This window comes from Anser cygnoides, chromosome 2 (genome assembly GCF_040182565.1).
Source record: "Anser cygnoides isolate HZ-2024a breed goose chromosome 2, Taihu_goose_T2T_genome, whole genome shotgun sequence".
Classification (NCBI taxonomy): Eukaryota; Metazoa; Chordata; class Aves; order Anseriformes; family Anatidae; genus Anser; species Anser cygnoides.
In genome coordinates, this window is record NC_089874.1 from 40,865,178 (window position 1) to 40,889,959 (window position 24,782).

Here is a 24,782-nt window from a genome sequence, read left to right on the forward strand (position 1 = left end):
GGCGGCGCGGAAAAGTGTGTCACTGGGTGAGGGGGCGGGGCCTCGGCGGGAGGGGGCGGGGCCTCGGCGCGGGGGCGGGGCGGGGCGGGGCGGGGCGCGCGGCGGTGCCGCACTGTGCGCGGCCGCCGCTGGCTTTTGTTGTGGAGGGGCGGGCGGCGCGGCGGGCTCGGCGCCGCGCTGACAGGAGCCGGGCCGCGGCCGCAGCCGGCACCCGGCGCTGCTCCGGGCACGGAGACACGGCCGTGAGGCAGGGCAGGGCAGGGCGCCGCCATGGAAGTCAGCGCGGGTAAGCGGCGCGGCGCGGAGCGGAGCAGTGCGGCGGGTGCGCGGTGCAGCGCGCGCGTCCCCGTCCCCCTCCTCCTCCTCTTCCTCCCCCCCCCCGTCCCCACCAGCCCCCGTGCGCGCCCCCGCGGGCGGCGCGGTCGCGCGCCCGGCGCCTCACATGTCCGGCGCGGCGGGGCCATGTGCGCGCTGTGTTTACGTTCCGCGCGGCGCGGGCGCTGATTGGCCGCGCGGCGCCGTGACGCGCGCCTTGCATAATCGCGGCGGGGCGGCGGCGCGGGGCGGCGGGCGGCGGGGACACGTGAGGCGGCCGCCGCTGCCCTGACCTACATTCGGGGGGGGGGGGGGGGGAGCGGGGGAGGTGACCGTTGGCGGAGGGCGGCGGCCGTTGGGGAACGGCGCGCGCGGGAGGGAGGCGCGCGGGGGGGGGGGGGGGGCGCACGCGCGCGGCCGTGTGCGCGCGCCCCTCACGTGGCCCGGCCCGGTGCCGGTTGGGGGGGGGGGGGGGCGTTGTGTAACGGGGCCGGGCAGGGCCAGCACCGGCCGCGGGGGAGGGCCTCGCGCCGCTCGTTCCGTCCGCGGAAAGTCAACGTTTTTCGCTGAAATAAATAAAAATAATATATTTTTTTTAACTGGGTTTTTAACGGGGGTGATGAGCGAGGAGCGGGGCCCCCCTGCGGTGCAGCTGTCAGCACGCGCTGCCTGAGGGAGCGCCCCTCATAACGGCTGGCCGCACAAAACCGGGGTTTCTGGGGGGAAATCGGGCTTCGGAGGTCACAGAAACGCCGCGGGCCGGGGCTGTGACACGCGCGGCACCGGGGGCCGGCAGCGGCCCGGCCCCGCCGCAGATAAGGGTGGCGCCTGCCTGCAGCCCGGCTCCTCCCGGGGCCCGGCGGACTCTGAGCTTTGCCCCGGCGGCTGGCAGGAGGCGCGGGGCGCCCGTGAGATCCCTGAGGCGGGCGGCATCCCTCGCCCGGGGTCTGTCGGTCTGTCTGTCGGTCTGTCGGTCTGACAGACTGCTGCCCCGACCCCCGTGTCCGTGGCGGCTTCCGTGGTGCTGCCCTGCAGTCCCTAAAACCTGACCCTGGCCGCGTGCCACGCTTTTCCGTTAAAAATGAAAATAAACCCGCGGAGGGATGAGGGCAGCGGCGTTCGGGGACGCGAGCACCGAACCGAGCACTCGTGTGTCGGGCGGCCGCCAGGGCTGACCTCTGCCACGGGGCTGCCAGGGTGCGCGCCCAGCCACGGGGGCTTCCCCGGTAATAAAAACTGCAAGGCCAGTACAGCCGGTGCAGAAATGCTGGGAGAACCGTTGTGGTTGATTCAAACTCCTGGAATTTCTGTATAACTCAAAATTTCCGCCTGCGAGCGCGGGTCGTGTGGCACCCCAGGGGCGCATCGGCCTTTAGCCGTGAGGGGGCAAAGCCAGAGCTGCCACACAGCGCGGTCAGTGGTCGAGGGCTCTGCTGGCACAAACGCTCCTGACCTGCGAAGGAAGCCAGCCCGTGGCTGCTTGTACAGCTTTTCGTTCTTGCTGGCGTGGGGAATTCCTTGCTCCAGCGTAACGAGCTCTCGCTGAGGAGGCTTCCTAGAGCAACGCGTGCGTGAAGCGGGGAAGATGCTGGGTGTGATCCGTGCTGCGTGACTTCTGCTGTTGGACTCTTGTGTGCGAAATACCGAATGCTTTTACATTAGATTTGGAAGTAGCGAGTCTTAGAGACGAACTCAAATGAAGTGAAAACCATTTCTCTTGCTTATAAGCGAGAAAAAGGAGGCTGTGAAAAGCCGCAACTGCTCCCATGTCTGCCCGAGGACAAAAAGCTGTTTCATCTGAAGGATCCTCGAGTGTGTCAGATTGCAAACAGTCTCTGCCCTGCCGTGTCTTGCAAATAGCAGCCTGGCAGTCAGAGTTTGGCCGCTGCTGGAAGTGCTACAAAGGCTTGCCATAGGACAAATGGCATTTAATAGGCTAACCAGGCTGCAGCGCTATTCCTTCCACTAGCTTGCTTCCCTTCTGCATCAGGAGCACCTCCCAGCCCTTCCTTTCTGTGCCTCCAGCTTGTAGCCTGCGTGAAGCCTTGTGCTCTGCCCTATTTCTGTCCCTCGCCTGTCCTGACCTCACAGCGCTGAGGTCCTGTCTCCTCCCTGGCCTTTGCCTGTGCTCTGACAAGGTCTGCTCGGAGGGCTGCTGGGGCAGCAGGGGCTGGGCTGCCCCGTCCTGCCCGCACCGCGCCTTTCTGCTCCGTCTCCGGGTGCCGTGGCTGCGTGCAGTCGCGGCGCCGACGGAAGGCAGCTGATAAGGCGAGAGAGGCGGCTGGGGCAGGCGGGGAGGTCACCCGCTGCGAGCTGATGGGGAGACACGAGCGCGAGGGAGGGCTGGGAAGGAGAGCATCCAGGAACACGTGAGAGCCGGGTCTGGCGGTGCTGGGTCATGGCGTGGCTCACATGGCCGTGGTGCATGCCTGCTCGTTATGTCACTACATGCCGCCTTTTTTTCTTGCCTTAGGGGGTGTGATAGCTTACATCAGCTCTTCAAGCTCGGCATCTAGCCCAGCCTCATGTCACAGCGAGAGCTCAGACAGCGGTTTCCAGTCATCCTCTTCGCCTGTACCATCTTTTCCGAACAGCTCCTCCTCGGAAAGCAGCTGCAATGGCCGGAGCAGCGAGGGCTCTGACGGGGCACCGAAGAGCGACCGGCTGGAGGAGACTGTTAAACCAAGCCAGTCGGGCGTTGCTGGTTTGACAAAAGGCCATAATGGAGTCACAAGTATGTTCGGTGCCTCTTGGTGAAGCTGCCAGTTTCCCCTTTACATCCCGACAGTCTGGAACTATATGTGTATTACAAGCAGGTCCTCTCTCTGGCTTCCTTTGCTGGCGTGTAGCAAAGCCTTGTTGTTTTCTTATTTTTGTGTTAACATTCCTGACAACACATATGGTATGATACTACCATACAGATGCTTGTAGATGAGGGTCTCATTGCTGCTAGCTTCAAACAGTCCAGAAATACAATCCTGCTTTATCTCAGGTCTTCACTAATGAAAACTGATCTTTAATAAGAATCAAACTCTCAGTTAGAAAGATGTGATGAATTCATCTTGTATAACCTTGAGGCGTTTTGAATAATGCAGTGATAATAGTGATCAGAAACTGCCCTAAGGAGTATTTATGGAACTGTTTTGCAGATCTAGCTTGTCTGTTTTTTTTTAATACTTCAGTTTTTTTGAGGAACAAAATAAACAAATTACCAAAATGTTAAGTTATACCTACGTAGCTGCAGCTTGGACCTGTGCGCGCGTGTATATATATACATATATATATATATATATATATATGATCCTAGGTCTTAAACTGTGGATGTTAAAGCAAAGTAAAGATAAGTTGGAACTAACAGATAGCCTTTTAAAATGCATTTAACAATGTAGCTCCTGCTATTTGCTTCATACTTTTTCTGATAATCACAGAAGACCACAATAAGGAAATACATTTGAAGAGTTTTAGAAGGGCAGGCATCATACTAAGTTCTGGAATCAGTGTTTCAACAGTCAGCTGTTTTTTTGAAGGCTGGATTCTTTTAATTGGCGGAATTGTTTTATCACTTCGAATTGTTATGAAACTAGAATTACTATCTAACGGTTCTACCTTAAAAATCTGTCAAAATTATCTTTTTTTTTTTTTTCTTCAAAGTGTTACTACTCTAATTCCTTAGTAAGAAACTTTACTTACTCTTAAATTTGCTAGCAGCTAGGTTTATGGTATTGGCAGAGGTTTCTGAAGACAAAACCTGCTGTAGACTGTAGAGGTGTGTGGATAGATAACATTTGAGCTCAATACTAGTCCTGTAAAATATGGAAATTTTGTGGGTTGGTTCTCTTTCAAAACCTTAAGAAAAAAAAAAAAACTCTTTACAAATGAAACCCAAATGTCAAAGAAATTTGCTGTTCTGGTAGAACATGGTTCTGCTGGAGTAATTCCAGCTGTGTCTGCTGCATAGTGCTAAGGTAACTTTGTGGTTACTGAAGTCATTGGTAAAATTCCCATTTGCTTAGTAAAACCAGTGTTAGGCCAGTGCTGAGGATTTGCAAAAGTTCTTTATTGATAAATTGAAATAAAACTGGGCAGGCAGGAAGAAACTTCAAAAGCCTAAGCTATGAGCATATTTACAGAGCTGTGGAGGTATTTTCAAGTTGAAGTGTGTAAGAAAAGATCTCTGCTTTCAGTTGAGGAAACTGCAGCCATTATATGGGCTTCCTTGTCCTGATGCAAAGACAGATTGAGCTGAAACTTTGGTGGCCTAGTTACCTAAATGATCCTTTTAAAAATGCGTAAATGTAAGCAGGCTCGTTTTCTACAAATGAGTACAGTGCTACAGTGATTGAAAGTCCAGTGAATACATGCTTTCTCCTTATTCTATTGAGTGCTTCATGTTTTTTCTTTTTTTTTTCCTCCCCTGCTATTCGCTAGTACCTTCTGAACTGTTCAAGGTTTTCGTACATCCTTGTTTTGTGTTCCCGTGCTGTACTTTTTTGTATGTTGAGCTGACCTGACATGTTTTGTTTTTAGACCAGGTTTTAAAAAGCTGGAAGCGCGTTCCTGCAGTTGTTACTGATTTTCTATATCCTTGACCTTTTTTTTTTGTTCTGATTCTAGAATTCAATGGAATGGTTCTTCTCTGCAAAGTCTGCGGCGATGTCGCTTCAGGATTTCATTATGGTGTTCACGCCTGTGAGGGCTGCAAGGTGAGGTATATTTCTGCTCACCTTCCTGCTGGTGAAATGCCCTAATTCTTCCCTTGAGGGAAAAATGGTGATACTGCTGAAAAAAAAATATATATACGCACATACATATATCAGTATGATTCTCTGTTAAACAAAAATCTGAGAAGTTTCAAACAACATATGAGCTGTAGGAAAAGGCAAACTAGTTAACAACATGCAGCATTTTCCGAAGTGTAGTATTTTCTGTTCTCACCCTTTTTCCAATCCTGCCTGACCTGGAGTGCATGGCAGAGAACAAAAACGAGACAGAGGTGGTAAGGACCATGGCGCACAAGATACGCAAATGTTAACTGCATTAGGAGTCGGTGGGTGTGGTTTGTAACCTGGGATGGGACACAAAACAAAACAGCTTTGGAAGAGCAATTCTTCACCATGGGGGGAAAAAAAAAAGGATGCACGTACGTTCATGCATCAGTAGATGTGTATTTTCAGATATTGTAGCACTGCAGATATTGTGTTCTGTGAAGCAGTTTGTCAACTTAATGTGGAAGAACCACCTTCGAAAGTTATATGGTGCAAGAGGATGGTCTTGTTGCCAAACTATGGAGGCTGAAGTCAAAATACCTGATTTTGGCTTTCACCTTTGCAGCTGATGTGATTAGGAGGCTAAGGGCATATCTCACAAACTGTCAGTACAGCGATGAAAGTAATACAGGAGATACTGTGCTCTTAGGTGCTGACTATGCAGGGAGCAACTTAGCATCTTCTGTAGTTAGAAATCGTAACTAGATTGCTTTATATGCAGATCACAGGCTGAGGGGAAGTAAGTCACGAGGAGCAGCAAGTTCTTTAAAATCACTCCAGGCTGTTGGCCTGAAGCAGACAGTGAGATGAGGTGAAATCCTCTGTCCTTTCAGAGGGGTGAATAATGACAGGAGGATTTGATATGTGCTGTAATAATAGTTGCGGGGGTTTTGTTGTTTGTTTACAGGGTTTTTTCAGAAGAAGCATTCAGCAAAACATCCAGTATAAGAAGTGCTTGAAGAATAACAACTGCTCTATAATGAGAATGAACAGGAACCGATGCCAGCAGTGTCGTTTCAAAAAATGTCTGTCTGTTGGAATGTCAAGAGATGGTATGTTCCTGCGCAGCGATCCTCTGCGAGTGAATCTGCTGCCCACCACAAAACTCATTGCTGAGGGTCTCAATGACAGAAAACGCAGCTGACCCTACTGTCAGGGCCAGATTCCCCGTCAGAGTGCATTTAGATCAGCTTGCCACCTTGCCCTGTGACTGTCCCGAACTGGTAACATAATGCTGGCCAAGGAACCGTCCTCCCTTCCCTGGAGGTTGACGGGGTGGGGAGCGCTGCAGTGGTCTGTTGGCACAGATGGAACAGGAGTCCTTATCTTGTTTTACTCGGTTAATATTTTAAGTGGTGTCCTTCCCGAATCCAGACAAGATTCTTTGTTGCTGTTGTTTTTTCAATAAAAGGGAATTCTGCCTGGGCTGTTACTTGTTGAACTGAACGGAACAGCTTTTTAATATGAGTTGGATCAGGCCCACTGGAGTTTATGCAGTTGGGATAGCCTTAGAGTAACCATTATGGAGACAAATGAGTTAGTGTTGGGTGCACGGGGCACGTGTCTTATCTTCTCATGGTTTTGTTTTTTGTGTGTGGTTTTTTTTTTGTGTCTGTGTTTTCTTGAGGGAGTGGAGAGGAAGGGAATAATGCTGAGCTGAGTGTTTGGTCACGTTGCTGACTATCTAATCCTTGTGACTTTTTTAAATGTAGTTCTGAAAAGTGTAGCTTTTAGTCTGCTACAACTTATTGTTACAAACAGAACTCTTCCTTCTGTTTCACTTTTTAATTTTCTCTGGGTTTTTATTTCACAAGAACTAGGAATCTTGGGCTGCTAATAATCCTGTGGGTGGAGTATTAAAACTTATTTTAAATAATTGTTCTGAGTTCTTGTCGTGCATAGGAGTTATTTCATCCCCTAGGCGCTTGTTTGCGCACAAGGTTGCACCTGCTTTAATGAAAGAGATTTAGTTACATTAATGATGGACTACTGCATGAACGTAATTACATCAGTCGAAACTGGTTGCAAGCCCTTGTAAGGCTGTGGTTGGACGGGATGGTAGAGGCAGGTGTAGATTCCCCAGGACAGGGTCAAAAGTGCTGCAGCCACAATGATGCCCATCCCTTTGCCAGCAGAAAATGTCTTTGTCAAGGCAGAGTTATCAGGAAAGTTTGCCAAGGTAAGCTTCGTTCAGCATTGATTCTCTCCACTGTTTTGGCAAGTTAACGTAATTGGTCCATGAGGAGCTGTCTTGTAGGACTTGTGTACAAATATGATATGAACTGTGTTTAAATTGAGCTAATTGTCAGCACACAAACTTGCAGTGATTTAATTGATCCAACCTTAAAGCCTGCCACTTAATTAACTAACATAACTGCGTGTATAGTCCATAGCTAAGTTTGTAGAAAAAGGGGGAAGGACTTCAGAGATTATGTGCTTTGTAGCTGCCTTTTCTTTGTATGTAAACAGCATCATATAGTTCATATCTCATGCCTATCCTGTGCCCAGGAAACTCTTTGACTTAAGTGGTAATACCCCTGCTGTAGTGCTGCTGAGAGCAGTAAAAGCCCTTAAGCAAGGTTATTGGTCGGGATGTGTATTTTGTGTGTGTTCACGCTGTTTTTTTGTTCTGGTTTGATGTCTGTGCCTGCTCTAACGCTTCCAGGATTGACTTTAACTTTTTATTTCTCCTCCTCGGTAGCTGTTCGATTTGGCCGCATTCCTAAACGCGAAAAGCAGAGGATGCTGATAGAGATGCAGAGTGCCATGAAAACCATGATGAACAGTCAGTTCAGCGGCCACTTACCCAATGAAGCATTAGCAGAACATCAAGATCAAGCACCTCAAGAAGAGCTTTCCTCTAAACCCAAACAAGAGCGGGAAACCCTCAAAAGCCCCTCTCCCCCTCCTAGCTCTGACATGGCTAAGGAAGAAGTGATTGGTATGGTCACTAGGGCCCACAAAGATACTTTCATGTACAACCAGGAGCAGCCTCAAAACCCAGCAGAGATGATGCAGTCCCAGGGTGGGGAGAGAGTGTCAAAGAACGCCGAACAATACATGATGAGCAGTGAGCACTGTGTTGGTGGGCTCAGCAGCCCTCAGTACCCCGAAAGTGAGCAGCACCTTGGCGGACAGTACAAAGGGAGAAGCACAATGCATTATCCAAGCGGGCACGCCATATGTTTCACAAACGGCCACTGTATGAACTTCAGCAACGGTTACACTCAGCGACTGTGTGATAGGATCCCAGAAGATGTCTTTTCTCCAAACAGGAGTACCACTTACTCTTGCAGCACTGGAGGAAGAATGCATCTGGTATATTGACATCAATTGTTTGCTTTGGTGAAAGGCTTAGCCATAGGTGTGGGCTTTTGTTGGGTTGGTTTTTAAACATTTAATAATTAAGAATGGATTGAGCTGTGCAGCTGTAGACAGCGAAGCTCCACACAGTTAATCGGCACAGCTGCTGAAACTTAACATAATAGTACAAGTTTGATAGCACAAGTTGTGATGAGGGAGAGTAATGGCTTGAGTTGCGTGTAGGATCTGAAATCATACAAGTGATGGAGTTTCTTGGCACGGTTTCTAGCCAGCTGAAAAATAGACTAATCTCAAAGGGCATTGGTTGCAGAAAGCTCCATTTCTTTTATTGATTTAGAAATGAAAAGGGATGTTATGAATTTACAAATTCCCTTCTTCATTGAACCCTTTTGAAGACTTCTTTTAAAATAGTCTATGTAGTCAGATGTGTTATATTTTCCTTAAAAGATATTCAAAACAAATTCCTGGAGTGAAACCTCAGGGTTAGGATTTGAAGTCAGTCCAGTGGCATGCCTTGCTAGTGTGTTCTGAAATCTCTCTTCTTGGGTAGGCTGTATTTTATTTATTCATAATGGGTATAGGTTTATTTTGTTACAGGCCATGTAAAATAGAGGTTCGATGGGGGACCCGTTGAACTAGGCTGAGCATCCTCATGTAGAACATCTTCAAATCTGAACAGAGTCAGAAGGAAAATGCACTGCTAAAACACGTGGGAGAAGTTCAAGGTCTTTTCTGTAGTGCTTGCACAAGTGAGGCTCTGAACACACTTCTAGGTATCCTAGACAACTTTGCTAGACCATTTTTTTCCACTCCATTCTTAATCAAGGTGCTTCCTATTTTCTTGCATATTTTTTTCTTCTTCTTTCCTTAACAAAGGTCCCTCCCCTTTGCCTTGCACCTGCTGTTTCCCTGCCATTCAGGCAGGCAGTTCTGTAAGCCCCTTAAAATAGATCGTCCTTCTTTTTATCATTGGAACTGCCTGGGATGAGGGAACATAACATCCTTGTCCTCATCCTGTGTTACTGTCGAGAAGCACAAGCCCCTGACCTTACTGAAGTGGTTGAGCTCCCCATGTTTTTCTTTCACCTAGTTTGTAAAGGTTCCTCGCAGGTTCTCGCAGGCCTCTGAAAAATCTCCACATTCTGAAGGTTGTTTGTGTTGAGGCGGGATTTCAGCGTTTCTCTGACTGTGGCATATGCGGACCATGCCATCCCTAGCAGGCTCTGACCTCAAATTGCAGACTCAGGGCACTACGCCGTGGCAAACAGTAATCATTCCCAACCTTTCTTCCTTGCAGGGAAAGTATGTGGAGTCATTATGACAACATTCTTGGCACTCCTGAGAAGCAGAGGTTAAACCTGTCAGCGTGGGCAGGCAGGGAGTGGCTGTGCCTGCAGAGACCCAACCAGTCAGTTTGACCTGCCTATAGCAGCTGCAGGGAGCTGTAACGTAGCCGGCAATGAGGAAACAAAACAAAATCAAACAGAGAACTGCAGCCCCCCGTTGCACCCCTGGCATTAAGGAGAGTTTTGCCAGAGAATTCACGGAGAGCAGGATCTGACCAAAAGGAGTCAGTAGCAGTAAGGGAGTGTAACTAGACTCTGAACCAGTGCAGAGGCAGATGTTCAGGGGGTTGGCGGTTTTTATTTTGTTGGGTTGATTTTTTTGCTCAGTGACACCTGGACACACACGCTTAGAAAAGTACTGCTTACAGTCGTTTCTGAAACAGGTTCCCCCAAAGAGAGCCAAAAACTTCCTCCATAGGAATGACTCCGGGGAAGAGATCTCTCGAGAGTGTGGACGTAACGTAACATGGCAGGGGGAAAAGTGTCAGCTTCCCCTCAGGACAATTTGCCATGAGGGTTAGGATGAGCAGCCGTAGTAGGAGAAGCTGAAGTGTTTTTTCTGTCAGGTCCACAGTGGGATGCTGAAACAGAGATACCTTATTTTTAGAGTAGTATGTTTTTAACAATGCCTGCATGAACTTCAGCAGTGGTTAGTTTTGCTTCTGGTTATGTGCCTGGACCTTTCCTTCTGTCAGAAATATTGCCAAACGAAAAACATTTCGTTTTGATTCAGAGTGATTTTAAGCTTATGGAAAAGATCCTCTTCCAGCCCAGAGGTAATAATTTGGTTTTGGGGGTTGTCCTCAGAAACACAAAATAACGTTCTGATTCACAAGTGAGCCAAAAAAATCTGCAGTTCTCTTGATTCTCCAAGGTGAGAGCCTTCTGCACATTGAATGCCCATTTAATAACTGATACATGTGGGGGGGCAACACAGAAATATCTGTTTATCTAGTTTTCCCTCTCTGCTTAAAAATAAACACGCGTACCCACATTGAGTATGCTCTTGTGGTGGATCTCAGGACATAACAAGCACAGAATTGCTGGATAGTTATCAGATTCAAGATGCCCTGTAAAAGCAGTATACCTCTAAGGAATTATTAATTTATTTAATTGTTTTCTGTTTGCTTTACTGACATTATGTAGGGTTTCATGGAGCATTTAATATACTTTTGAAGAATACTTGAAGGAATTCTTGTCCTTGATGAGAGGTGAAATAAATATTAAAATGTTAAGCTTCATTAAAAGATGTAAGTTTTATAAAGCAGAACTGAAAGTCTCTCAGAACACGTGGCTGAGTTTTATGTAGGGAATTTCCTGGCAGTCAGCCTTGACGAATGTGTCTTGATCTCATTAAATGGATTCAGAGTTCCTTATGAAAAGTTTCTGTAAGTTTGCTTAAGAGAGAGAGCATTTTATCTTTTTTGTAATGGAGCAAAACTGGAATACAGGTTCCTCGGTCCTACCTCGGTGATACAAGTAAAAGCAAACATTTAGGATAGGAAGACTCTTCGGTAATGAGGGTGTAAGCCTGTGACTCAGTAAACCAAGGCTCGGTTCCTTGCTCTGGTGTTGACATTTTTGTCACCTTGGCTGAATTACTTAAGGTGCGTGCAAAGCAAGAAGGATCTATGAGAATACATGTAGTAGTGATTGTGAGATTACAATTGATTTTGAAATCATGATTAATTGTGAGATTACAGTGATAATGCGAGTAAGAGAAATCCAGGTGTCAGGTATGAGTGAGGTCAGGGAAGAATAACATGGATTCTCTCAAGTCTTTCACCATGAACAGTGTTTAGAAACAGACTGCTAATGGACTTTTTTGATTGCTTTCCTTTTTTTGAAGGGAGGTGGGGGGGAAATCCGGTTGTTTAGGGAGCTGACTGAGAAATACTGTTTTTTTTTTCTCCTCTGTGCGCTATTGCAAAACTTTATTGAAGAACAGACCTGCTTCTTTCAACTGTTTGTCAATATTTGGAATGATATCTTTGAGTTGTTTTCTGTGTATGTTTTGTAAATATTAGGTCTGCCCGATGAGTAAGACTCCCCACGTGGACCCAAACAAGTCTGGCCATGAAGTCTGGGAAGAGTTTTCCCTGAGTTTTACTCCTGCAGTGAAGGAAGTGGTGGAGTTCGCCAAGCGCATCCCGGGTTTCCGAGATCTCTCCCAACATGACCAGGTTAACCTTCTGAAGGCTGGGACCTTTGAGGTGAGACCGCTGTGTGTGTATTGCCAACTTGACAAGCTGTGTGTCAGTTTGACCCCCTTGAGAACAAAAATCAATAGATCTGGGTAGTGTCAGGTAGCACCAGTTTGTTCACGAAAGCTCTGAGCTTTCCTTAAGCTGGTGGTGTCCAGTGCTGCTTGGTCAGGTATTGGTGAGCTCTCTTCCAACTAGCTGAAAAGTACTCAGCCCTCCTTGTGTTCCTGGGCATTAATAAATAACTAATGAGGAGCTTCTTGGTTTTATGTAGCAGCAGTTATTCTGATAGCTGCCTTTGCTTAGCCTGGAGAGAAGCAGGCTGCACCTGAAAGGGTGGATAGCTTAGAAAGCAATCCATTGACTTAACAGTTTTATAGAGGAATGCATTTATCCCTCTGGATGTCCTTCCTCCTTCCACGACGTTCCGTGCCCTTGCTGCAGCGCCCATCCTATGGTGGCAACTGGGAATCACTAAAGCCCCCGTTGTTCTCCAGGGCAGTAACACTGATAGCTAACTGTCCTGCTGCAGCTCTGTAAATACCGTGTACCAGCTGCAGCCTGGCTTACCGTCCACTTTAATCCCACCAGGTCCTCACGGTTGGTTTCACCCACTAGTGGTCATGACGTATATGTGCACTAGTGGTGGTAAATTGGAGATTATGCCAGAGGGCTTGGTGCTGCTTTGTAATTAGTGACCTTCGTGAGGGGACCTGTACTTAAGGTTCTCATTGCTCTTCTGGACTCTTGTGTATATTTATAGGTATCGTGCACATTTTGTAGGTATACGCATGTGAAATTTAAGCATAGAGGGCCAGATGACATGGAGCCCAAAATATTCAGTGTTACTATGCTTTTCTGGGGAGGGCAGGGTTGCTGATGCTTTTGCTCTTGTTTACCTGACTTATTCTTTCAAAGAGCGATGCTGGATTTTGTATTTACCTGATCTGAAGACGTTTGTCTTGTAATGTGTTGGGTCTTTTAAACAGCCCAGTTCTAAAATGGATAATAGTTAGGGTGGAAATGGATAATAGTTAGGATGGAAGGTACAAGTTATACCGGAAGATTTGGTGTCTGGGGTGTGTCAGTTTCTCTTTACATTTCCATTTAGTTCTCATGTATTTTTTCCTGTTATTCTTGACCTTTAAATCTAAAACACTTCTGTAGCTAGGGGCAGTATTTTTACTTCTTAAGTCTCAGCCTCTTACACTGCTGTAAACATTACACAGAAATGTTGGTTCCTCCTCTGCAAAGCAGAATAGCGTCCTGTGTCCTCAAAGGAGGTGGAGGGTGGAAAATCAGGCTCTAACTGTTCATATAAGTTAAAGCCAAACCCTCATGTTTTGCAAGTAAAATGTTTTGTCTTGGCATTTCTTCACCTCCAGCTTTTCTAAACCTTCATTCATATGCCTATTTGCCGGTTACAAGCACTGCTGATAAAAAGGTTTCTGTGTCAAGGGGAATTAATAGTGTCTGGCTGCACGCTTATCCCTATTCACTCATTTAAAAGAAACACTAATAATGATTTCTGTTAGTGAGCTGGTACCTGTAGTTAGAGGCCTGTGTGGCATTTTAGCAACAGAAAACATCAAAAAGATAATGCCGCAGAGCAATGAATAAAACCTACAGGATTAATGAAACCATTTCAGTAGAAGCAAAAGCATCTTCAAAGCCTGGTGTCTACAAGGTCATTTCTGTCTTCTGGGTAACTAAACTAGGATACCCCAGCATCTGCATGTTAATAGAAAAGCCTGAGAAAACTCCTGCCTCCGACCCTGTTTTGTCTCCCTCGGGCACTGGCGTGTAGCTGTCTTGGCACTGTGCTTAACAGCAGCTCGTACTCAAGCAGTGCTTATTCATTTGAAGATGAGAAGATGCATGGACTCAGTGTGGGTGCAGAAGCAGCATAGCTATATGTATATTCACACGTGTAAGCTACGAACCCGTCTTAGAACGGGGAGTACTGTGGAGCTCAGTATATTGTAGTTGCATTTGCATGGCTTTGTGTGGGAGCCAGCTCAGGAGGGCAACAATGAGCCTAAGGTAAGATCCTCAGCTGGGCTTGAGCTGGTCCTCCCCCACCCCAAATGTAATTAATGGTAGAGCTAACAAGCTCCTTAGATCTACGGGGCTAGTGGCTCAATTTATGTACAGACTCACTTGGTAATTTGGCTGCAGGTGGTGGGGAAGTGAGCAAACACTTGACTGTGGAGTTTTATGTGCTTGTGTTGTTATGTTCAGGTGGTAGGGTTGATCAGGTATGTCCTCAGCATGCACAAGTACGAGTCTGGCTTGAGGTGAAACAGGAAAAAATAATCACGTGCTATACCATAGTCTAAACTGTGCTTCCTTGGGTTAGAATTGTGACACTGAAATCCCTATGAGAGGTCTTTGCCCTATAATAAATCAACGCAGCTTCGTGGGCTACAGTTTTGAAGATCAGCATTTATACTGGTCGGCCATTATCCGAAGTTAGTGATTTGTGCTTCTAAAGCCCATTCCAGTAAGGGGAATAGTGTTTTGAATGGGAAAGCGGAGTGTACAGCGGTGGGTCCCTGCTAATGCACGAGTTCAGCTTTGTCTGCACTTCCAGTCTCCTTTTGTTGCGTTTTTGAGGGCTTCTGTAGAGCCTACGTTTCTGCTCCCTGTAGTAAGTGTCATCCAAAGACAAACAGCTTAGGTGACAAAGGTGAATAATATATAGTGTTCATGCGTCCCTCAAGATTGCTGCATGTCATGTGGCTGTTTAAATTTAGCATCAGGTCACGTAATGTGCATGAATGGTGTTTGAATTCTCAAACCTTTTTCTTTTTTTCTGAACCCTCCTGTTTTTTAAGCTTGTCAAAGGCACTAGTCTTTTCTGAAAAACCCAGTTCTTCGCTCATCTGTAGTAAACATCATTTAAATTAATGCAGTTATGTAGCGTAAGTGAGAAGAGATGACTCATGCCAAGAAGGTACAGCAAGTCTGAAGTTTTAACCAGTGCCAGTTGGTTCACTTTCTCCAAATAAGAAGGCTGTTGTGTGCAACTTAAACCTTGAAAATGTAAATGAGGTTGTTGAACATGAGCAAATGAAACTTTACAAGCCATTCCACAGGGAAACATTTCACAATACGGCTGAGAAAACCACAAGAGAAATTTCAGCCCAGAGGGGTAAGTTCAGCACATGTCAACTGCTCCAGCCCAGGTGCTTGTACCAAAGGGGTATTCCCAGCTGCAGCTACAGACCAGGTGCCGTTTCAAGCCCCGCTTCTGTAGCCTTTTGAAGGCTGTACGTGTGGCTCCTTTCTACCAGAGCTCATTAACATTCCTGTGGAAACAGTGATGCAGCATGGTACTTTCCCAAAGAATGCCTAGTGGGCCAGATTCACCAGGTGGTGTAAATAAGCATTGCTTCAATGGAGCTGCTCCACTTTACACCAAACAAGAATCTGGTTCAATACCTTTACTTTGCTGCTCCTAAGTGTGGCCAAGAAAACAGTTCTTCTAATGCTCTGTATGCCTTTGGCTGTTCAGTGGCTTAAGCAAGTTGTCCTCCTTGCATATTTATGAATGGCATTGTGTTCATGGCTCAGGCTGTCTGAGGCTTAAATTTTAATTTTCCTCCCTTTCATGGTCTATAGCCCCTTTTCTGCATCCACTCCCGAAGTTTTTTGCTCGTTTCTCTAATACTACTGTGGCAGAGCTTGCACTGTTTCCTACAACTTGACAGCATGCTGGGAGTTTCTATACAGAATGCTTGTACAGTGGTCAATAAGAATGAGGCAGTTCTGAATGATGTTAAATTGCTTAATTTTTTTTTTTTTTTTTGAGAAATCCACCTTTATTTCTCTGCTTTTTGTCTTTGTCTCTTCTCCACCAGGTTTTGATGGTACGGTTTGCATCTTTGTTTGATGCAAAGGAGCGTACTGTCACCTTCCTCAGTGGAAAGAAGTACAGTGTGGACGATTTGCATTCGATGGGAGCTGGTGATCTGCTCAACTCAATGTTTGAATTCAGTGAGAAACTAAATGCCCTGCAACTTAGCGATGAGGAGATGAGTTTATTTACAGCGGTTGTCCTGGTATCTGCTGGTAAGGAGAGAAGAGTAATTTACGTCTTGGCTAAATTTTGAATATGGTTCTCTACTAAAAGATTTCTTTAAATAATATATCTTGTTATTTCAGGCCTAAGTCCGATTTAGTAGTTTTCACACTACTAGCAGCCTATAATTTGCTTTTTTGCTTATCCGTTATGGCTAATATGGTCTTTTGGAAATATGTGTCCCTTCTGCTTTCTGTAGAATTCAAAAAAACATTGCATAGTTGCCCAATGGCTATTTAGGAGCTAATTGTCTGACTCTTCCCTGACTCATCTAAGTTTCACAGGACGGCATCAATGAAATTACTCCTGACTTGAACAGCCTAAGTCTTGGGATAAGGTGGTATTTTTACTTCCGCGTATGGTCATCGAAGTCTTCTGCGTATCTTACTTAAGTCTAAATCCAACGGTTTGATCTCTGCCTATGTCAGCAAGAAAGCCCTATTTATGTGCATCGTGACTTCTTACAGCTGAAGGTCTGCCAATCCACTAACGTCTCCACCAGCCTCGTATCTTGTTTCAGTCCCTGGATATACAGAACACCCTGGCCCGGATTCAAAGAAGGATTAAGCACCTACTTCTGTAGTATTATCTAAAGCCTCGCATTAGGCACATTAGCTCTGCATGTAATGCCTGGAATACAAGATGCAGAATCCCTGCTTGGTGGATAAGGAGCTCTCTAGAGGTAGCTAGGAGGAATGCTGGCAGTGCCCATTATACAACAAGCCAGCGTCTGGGAGATATTCACCTCTTGGCCAAGTGGTTTTCAACGTGAGTGGTGTAGACCCATGTCTGTTATCGGGGAGGGACACTGCAGGCACGGTGCTGTAGGCACATGAAGCCTCTGTACACAAGGTGGGACAGTTCAGTCTAGCAGCATCGTGCATGGCCTCACTGAAATTTGACAGCAGAGGATGCAGCAGCTGTAGCCCCTTCAATTTGTAAGCGGTGGTAATGAGCAGTGGGTGGTAGGGAGACTGCAAGCTTCAAAGCTGGAAAGAAAGGTAGCGTGAAGGAAGTGTAGCACCTTAGTCTTTTAGTGAAAATGTTCAGGTAGCGGGCAGAAATCTGGGGGTTTGGTTGCTTTTCCAGATTCTGCTTTACATGTATCGTTCCAAAAATAAATTGGCAAGAACTGAAGACAACCTTCAAAGTAAGGACTGAGAACTGGGCCTCCTCCCTCCTTGTGCAGTGTCGTAACTAGGCCACAGCCGTTCCTGTTGCTCAGCTGCAGGGCCCTAGAATATCACGGTGTCTGTACTGCCTGTTTTGAGTGTAAGTGCTGTCTCTGCTCTGTTAGGTGTCCTTCTAGCACAGGGCCTCTCTCCCCCCCCAGTCATTTAAGCACTGCTCCATGCTGTTGCTGGCTCTCAGTACAACTGAGCTGAGGGATGGTATCTAGCTTGAACACTTCTAGGCAGGTACACAGCCACAGTGTCAGAGCCATGGAACAGGACATAAAGATGAGGTGTTTGGTGTTTAGGCTTTTCGCAGCTGCTGAGGTTTCTTCAGATTATGGCTTTGGACATTTGTGCTGCCTGTCTTAGCTTCCTTTGGACCCAGTCTGGACTCTGATCACCACTTCACTGGAGCTCTTCACAAAGTGTTTACAGAATTCTATAAAGTACAGCTTCATTGGTCTTTAATGTTTGGGCCCAAACCTGAGTTTGTGCTGTGTTTCAGGCTCAGTGGTAACCTTGGCTGTCACTGGGATTTCAGAACACGCAAGGAGTACAACAACGTTCTGACCAGCGTTACATTGTCGCTTGCAACAGAATCAAAATGCCACAGTCATGACTTCCACAAGTAATTGAGCAATCTTCATAACTGAGCGTGTGCCTGAGAAGCACCCCCTGACAGAGCTTGGGGAAAAGGAAGAACCTTGTGGCATTCCTGGGGAAGATGCTTGCAGTGTGCGGGGCTTGCCAGAAGTAGAAAGGGCCTGTAGGACTGTGCACTTGCTGATGTGGATCTCTAAAGGCAGGTCCTCTGCACCCCACCCCTCAGGGAGAAGCATGACCCAGGGAGTCATTTGTCATGAGGTGGAGCTCAGTTAAAGGAGGAGGAAGAGTTTGAGGGTACAGCATTAGAGAAAATGACATGGAGATGCAAACAAAGGCAAAAGATGCTGTAGCTGGAAGACGAACTGAAGGTAGAACAGTAAGGCTAGTGAGATGTCTATTTCATGTATGTCTACTTCATATCAGAATGAAAGTTACAAAGAGAAGATAAAAAGGATGGTAGTCAAGATTCACATCACTTCCAGAAACAGACAGGAATGTGTGATTGTTCAATGCTCATTAAGTGATCCAGACTAAAATTCTGTGCTCTGCTATTTAAAAATCTTTTTTAAAAGATTTTAACTTGCTTAAACTGTATGTATAAAAATGTAAATGGAGGAAAAAAAGAAGCACTCATAAACCTCTAAATAATGCTGGTAGGGAGAAGACTTGTCTGAAGCATTTCTGCATGACACGGGTTGAATAATCACTCCTATGAGGAACATTGAGAATAAGCAGGATGAAGAAGCATGGTAGTAACAAGGAGTGTAACCGTGCACAACCCTTGTTTTGGTGCCAAGTGGCAAGGAAAGAAGAACCAGGGCCTTGCAGCGAGGCCATGGAAGTGCTTCTGGTGGTGTTGAGGAATTACATTGGATCCATTCCAAAACTAAATGAATGCTTCACCTCTGGCTTCAGTTAGCTGGGATTGTTGAAGATGGAGGAGAAGTGGCAGGACAGATCGCTGGCACTGAAGAAGGAGGAAGTGTGATGGAAGCAAAGCTGAAAGAATGCGGTTCATGCAGGTCGAGAGACCAGGTAATCTCTTTAACTGAGGGTGATGCTTTGTGGTAGAATATAAAATACACACCCTCTATTATTCTCCTGTTTGGATAGCACTAAGGAAACCTTCAGCTGGCCATTGGGAGCAACCAGAAATAGACTGAGAGGGGGAAGAAAAACTTAGATTTATTGAGCCAAGAAGGTTACAGCAACTCACCCGAGGCGACCAGGAAGGTCTGGACTGGCTTTGCTGAGGTGAGGAAGCACTGATGTCATTGTACAGATTTCTTGAGGAAAAGTCAACCTGACAAACTTCATGCAAATGTCATCATCCCTGCTCGGGGCAGAGCAAAGCTGGAGGGTTTGCCGAGGTGGGGCAAGAGGAATAGTTTCTGTAACAAAGGCAGAGAAGTTTCTTTTCGCTCATGATCTCATACGCTCTCTCTTGAAGAGCAGCTATCAAACCTAATAGACAATTTCTACAGAAGAGTGGAATGGATGCTAATAATCGTATCTTGACGTTAATCAAGGTTCCTAACTGTTAGAGTGAAAAGTTCTGGAACCATCTTCCTACAGGAACAAAAAAAAAGGATAACTGCTTTAAGATGGATCCTTAAGTGGATTATATAATACTTCTTCCCATAGTGGTAGGGAGCTGCACCGAATAGTCCAGGAGGACTCCATACACTCTCTTCACCTGAGAACTCTGATCCAGGTTGGTGCTGACAGCATAAGGCAGGGATTCCCACTCTGACTGTATGATCTGACTCAGTGCTACACCAGGAAGCTGTTGCAATGCTGTGTCCCAGTGGTTAAGTACACGTACGCAGCAAAGTACATTTATGTTCGTGTCTGTCACTCATGTGTGGGCCCTGCTGAATTTCCATGGAGTTTAAGAGCAGCTGGCTACAGCCTGGAAAAAACAGCTACTGTGCATGATGAGTAGGTGAGGTATCTTGCTTAAACTTCATCATTTTAAGCTACTGCTTCCACCTAAGGAAAACAGGCATGTACTTAAATACAGCTTTCTTGAAAGAGATGCTTCAGAAGCAAGGTGAGTAGAGTATGTGAAGTTATATTATTTTTCATGATACTGATTTTTTTTCCTTTTGCTGGGGATTTTTGGGTGCATTGTGTTTCATTTAGTCATTGCTTGCAGAACACACTCAGAGATAGTGTCCACTCATGTCAAGGCTTGTACTTCTTTGCCACTGGGGATCCCATTGTGCAAAAACAAGCATGACTCGTCCCGAGTGGGATTTCCATAACCAAAGGTGAATCTCAAGGTTAGGGTTCTGTGTCCTGCATTGAGAATTACTTGTAAAGTCTACTTCAAAGTGCCCTGTCTCTTCTTTGTGTTGAAAGTTATGATTCAGCAAAACACTTAAGTGCATGCTTCAGTCTGTCCTTTTCTGGAAATGTGGGTAAGTGATTACAGGAAGGGTGACTGAATGCCACCAGTTCAGCATGGTGAACTCGATACTTTACATAGTTGATGTTAAATAGTGTTTGAAAAGGCTTCTGGTATATGTGTTTTAATTGTTCATTTGCAAATGGATTAATTCTTACAGTGGCTTTATGTTGCAAGCTACATCTGTTCAGTCCTCTTTTTTTTTTCCTCTCCTTCTCTCTTCTCCCCCCTCTTTTCTTTTCTTTAGATCGCTCTGGAATAGAAAATGTCAATTCTGTGGAGGCACTTCAGGAAACACTAATCCGTGCATTAAGGACCTTAATCATGAAAAATCACCCCAATGAAGCCTCTATTTTCACAAAACTTCTTCTGAAGTTACCCGACTTGCGTTCCTTAAACAACATGCACTCTGAAGAACTCTTGGCCTTTAAAGTTCACCCATAGGCCTTTAGGTTTCATTCGTACCCGGACTTGCCTCGTGTTAAACTGTTTTGTGCTAAAATATGTATTTATACAGTTGTACCACTTGTCGGAGAGGGAGTTCACAGACTGTGAGCAATTGATAGCTGTTCCATAACCATGCAATAATGCTTCAGCAGGTGCTTTCAGCTAACAACAGCGCAGCATTCAGAGTCCTCCAGGATGGCCAGACCCAGCTGTGCTGCACTTTTGCAGAAGAGGTTGCAACAAGCCTGAGTAAATATGGACTGTTCTTTCACTTGGAAGTAGATCCACCACTGCCCTCTCATGTAAACTGAACGCAGAATAGCTGTGTGTGAGCATATGGAAGGTGGGAATGGGGGGGGGAACAATCCTGTGTTAATAGGAAAATGGAAGAGCTGATTTAATTGGTCTTTCCCTTATCTAATATATGTATGTCTGTGTCTCTTGATAACTCACTCATGGTTTCACTGTTGTTATTCCATTAAACCTGATGGAATGATTTCAGCCTGCACCAACTCTTCACAGAGCGTGTGTTCATGCCATGTGTATATACTATAAATAGCTAAGTAATGGGTGTTTATGACTATATAAAGTACAGAGTTGTGTGTATATACGTGTATGTATATAAATAGTTCTATACATAAAGTATACATATAATTTCTTCACAATATTTTAAACTGTGAAGGAATTTAAACTTACGAAAGAAGGCGATCTATGGAAAGAACCAAATAGATGCACTTTGCATATTGCTGAACTAATAATCTGAGCATTTCTAATTTTTAGAAAAAAAATCAAATTTGCATTAATATGCTGTGTTTGTTAATTTAAAAAAAAAAAAAAAAGAGTGGCACCAAAGGGGCACAGTCAGATTCAACTTCTAGAAAGGCTTTTTAGAGAATCTCAAGTGGAGGTGGTTGTTTGTGGCACTAATGAGGTTGATTGTCCATGGCCACTGAGGTTCGTACACTCTGATAATGGTTAAAGAAGCACCAGATGCTCTTCAAAAACTTCAGCACAGCCAGAAAGAAACTATCAGTTGAATAACAGCATTTGAGGAAAAAAATGTTAAAAACCTACCCATGGTTGCATTTGGGTGTATGTGTGTTCTGTGACCATTTATTTCTTATCATGCGTCATTTTGCTGCTTCATTGCTAAATGAGAATTTAATATAGAAATGGGAGATTGCCCATGTCTCTTCACAGTTTGAGCTTTGTGGTTCCCATGCCTATTCTTCTGGAGCTCTCCATCGGGGCGTGTGTGTGTGTGTGTGTGTATGTGCAGAGAAGGTGCACTGGATGGTCTGGATTTTTTTCTTAAAAAACAAAAAAAAACACAAACAAATGGGACTTATTTTGTTTATGCCAGTAGCAAATTACAAAGCAGATCCTTAAGGTTTAAGATTCTGCTGCTTTCCCACCTAGGAAGGCGGTTGTCTGTGGGTTTTCTCCATTTGTAGCAGGACCCAACGCCACAAAAGAGATTAAAAAAGTCAAAGCAGTTGTGTTAGCTGATTACGTTTGTTTTGCTAATGTGAGAAGGTGATGTTCTGTTACCCTTGTGTTTAGTTAACTTACCCGAGAGGTTAAGCCCTCTGGGTCTTTCACGTTTGGTAACACTACTCCACGGAGAGGCATCTCCCGTTCGTTTGTTCCTGCGTTTAGACGTGCGCAGCAGCTGCGACCACAGCCAGGCAGCCTTCTTTCCGCAGGGCTCCCGCTGGCCGAGCGGGAGCAGCTCCCCAGCAGCAGCGACTCGAGGGAGCCCTCAGCCCTGCGGTGCAGCTGGAGCAGACGCAGCCCTTCCCCTGCCCGCCAGCGTCAGGAGCCAGGGTTTTGGGTCACCGTGGCTCTGCAGGATTTCCCTCGGAAGCTGGTAAGCCGTCCTTCCTGAGGGTGGAGAGCAGGCAGGGGCAGGTGCACTCCAGAAGGGAGCTGGAGACAATTCAGCTTCAGCCTTGGCTGAAGCATTGGAGCGTGCCCTTTCCCCTCCTCAGCACCGCAGGGAGGGTTGTCCTGCTTCAAGCTGCTTTAACCACTGGATCGTAGCCCCTGAACACCCATAGTTTTGCTATCCAAATATGCCGTCAGGGCATATTGTCCTAATTTCTGTTAACAGTCTGCATCCTACCAGTATTATTTGTATGAGAGCTTCACTGAATTACGCATTGAACCATTCAGACTTTAGAAAGGACACAGTCACATGTTTTGCATTATCTAGGAGCTGAAATGACTTCTTTGTAGACCCCATTTCAAATGCAGGAAGTAAAAACACTTGGTTGTTTTCGAAGGGAAGGAGGCTTCTTACAGAGGTTGCCACCCTACAACTGTGTTCTGTTTTGTTTTTTCTTTTCTTTTAAAACTGTATTATTAAGCCTTTAGAAATGTATAACCAGGACTGAGTAATTACCGCTTATTAAATTTTTAGTTAGATTGACCATGTATGCCTATAGATAGATATTCTAACTTGTGCAATTTCATTTGAAATGAATCTTCCTGTACATAATGGAAAAACTCGTGTAACAGAGAAAAGCCCTGCACAGATTGACTGAACCAAAAAAGTGGATTAAAGTACGGTTTCAAAGTGACCCGCGTATTACAAACCCTCGCTGGACTCGTAGAAGAAAATCTAAACTCATCGTATTAGCCATGTATTGTGAGCTCTTCTTTTACTGTGTCACTGGTTATACACTTGTTAAACGCTGAGATAATAGACTTCATGCCAGGCATTCGAGTACTGTAGATTGGGTCATTGCTGAAAGATTAATGTACTGTATGACTTAAATGAAATTTTTATTCTTGATTTTATTCTTGATTTTGTTCTTGTTTTAAAAGATTAAATATGGGCATTATGTCAGCAAGCTAAACCGTGTCTCTGTGTTCTTTTCATGTTTCTGTACAAAACCAGGAGGGGAGGACAAGGCGCAGAGATGAGCAGAGCAGCTGCTGTAAGGTCACGGGCTGCGCTGGAGCACGGTGACTAGGGGGACTGTATGTGGGTCTCCTCTCGTAGGGGTCTGGGCAGGGGGCTGAATGGGGTTTACTGCACTGCATTTACTGCAGTTAACAGGCTTTTTGGGGTTGCTTCATTAAAATAGCAATTTAAACACCTTCACTGCATTTCAATAATATAACTTGGTAACTGGAAAAAAGACGCAAGGTTTAGTTTTTGGTAAAAGCAGTCTTAAAGCTGGATTGTGAGAGAACTAGGTGGAAAATAGCATACCAAGGGCGAAGGTCTGTTTGGTGTGTTTTTTTTGTTTTTTCTTTTCCCAGTGTGATTTCCTAATTTGAAGTGTTTACTGTTTTAAGAGATAAGAGAAGCTTTTCCAGAAAGCATTGTATCTATCAGTGTTTTAAAGGAAAACAACAAACCAAACTCAAAACAGAAACAAAACTGCAGCTACCAACACTGGAAAAAATAATAGCAAAAAAAAAAAAAACACCACCCTTTTTTGGTTTCTCCCTTGCAGGCTTTCTGTGGAGGCTTTTTTGTGTGGCTGTCCTTGGAGCTGCCACATCCTATTCCCCCCGAGCAGGGCCATGAGCTGTGTAAGGTCCCAGGGCCTGGGAGGCCCTAGGGCAGGGCTCTTCAGCTTCAGCTGTGACGTTGCTGACAGCCCAAAAGTAATTTTTCTCTTAACACAACGCATTGGGGGTTGGAAGAAGCTTCCCAGTAAAAATCCAGTTCCACTCCACATCTTCCACGAGCTGAGGTTCCCGGTTTGGCAGGATGCTCTGGGACATGGGTATCCACTATTTGTTTGTGTGGAGCTTGGAGGTGACAGCGCCGCTGTGAACTTGCCCCTGCCCTGCTCCCCGGGCTCTGCGTGTGCTCTACAAGGAAATGGTGAATTTTGCAAGGAGACAAAGGTATTAATGTGGTGGTGTGAAAGTATGAAGAGAGGAGGGCGTGGGCAGTTGCCTCATCCTGGAGTTTGTGAGTGACTGCTTGTACATGGGGTGGGAGGGAATAAACGTTAATCAAAGCTCTCTTCAGTTCAGTTACAGAAACAGTTTGTACCAGGAAATAATTGGCACTTCCTTTTCTTTGATGAGTGCAGCAGGCAGCTGCATGATCCCTAATCACTGAATACCTTTTTTTTTTTTT

At 45.7% G+C, this 24,782-nt stretch overlaps 1 protein-coding gene across 2 annotated transcripts; it reads left to right on the forward strand.

Moving 5' to 3' along the window:
- Positions 1–115: 115 nt before the first annotated feature.
- On the forward strand, positions 116–23,538 carry NR1D2 (nuclear receptor subfamily 1 group D member 2). 2 transcript variants are annotated; one of them, XM_066991895.1, is made up of 8 exons: positions 116–286; positions 2,789–3,049; positions 4,930–5,018; positions 5,989–6,133; positions 7,783–8,399; positions 11,779–11,964; positions 15,819–16,029; positions 20,478–23,538. In XM_066991895.1, the coding sequence occupies exons 1-8, from the start codon at positions 271–273 to the stop codon at positions 20,672–20,674; spliced, it is 1,722 nt and encodes a 573-aa protein (XP_066847996.1). In that variant the 5' UTR covers positions 116–270; the 3' UTR covers positions 20,675–23,538. The 2 variants fall into 2 exon arrangements, with proteins under 2 accessions (XP_066847996.1, XP_013027445.2); XM_013171991.3 differs by lacking the exon at positions 116–286 and having other exon boundaries at positions 893–3,049.
- Positions 23,539–24,782: the final 1,244 nt, after the last annotated feature.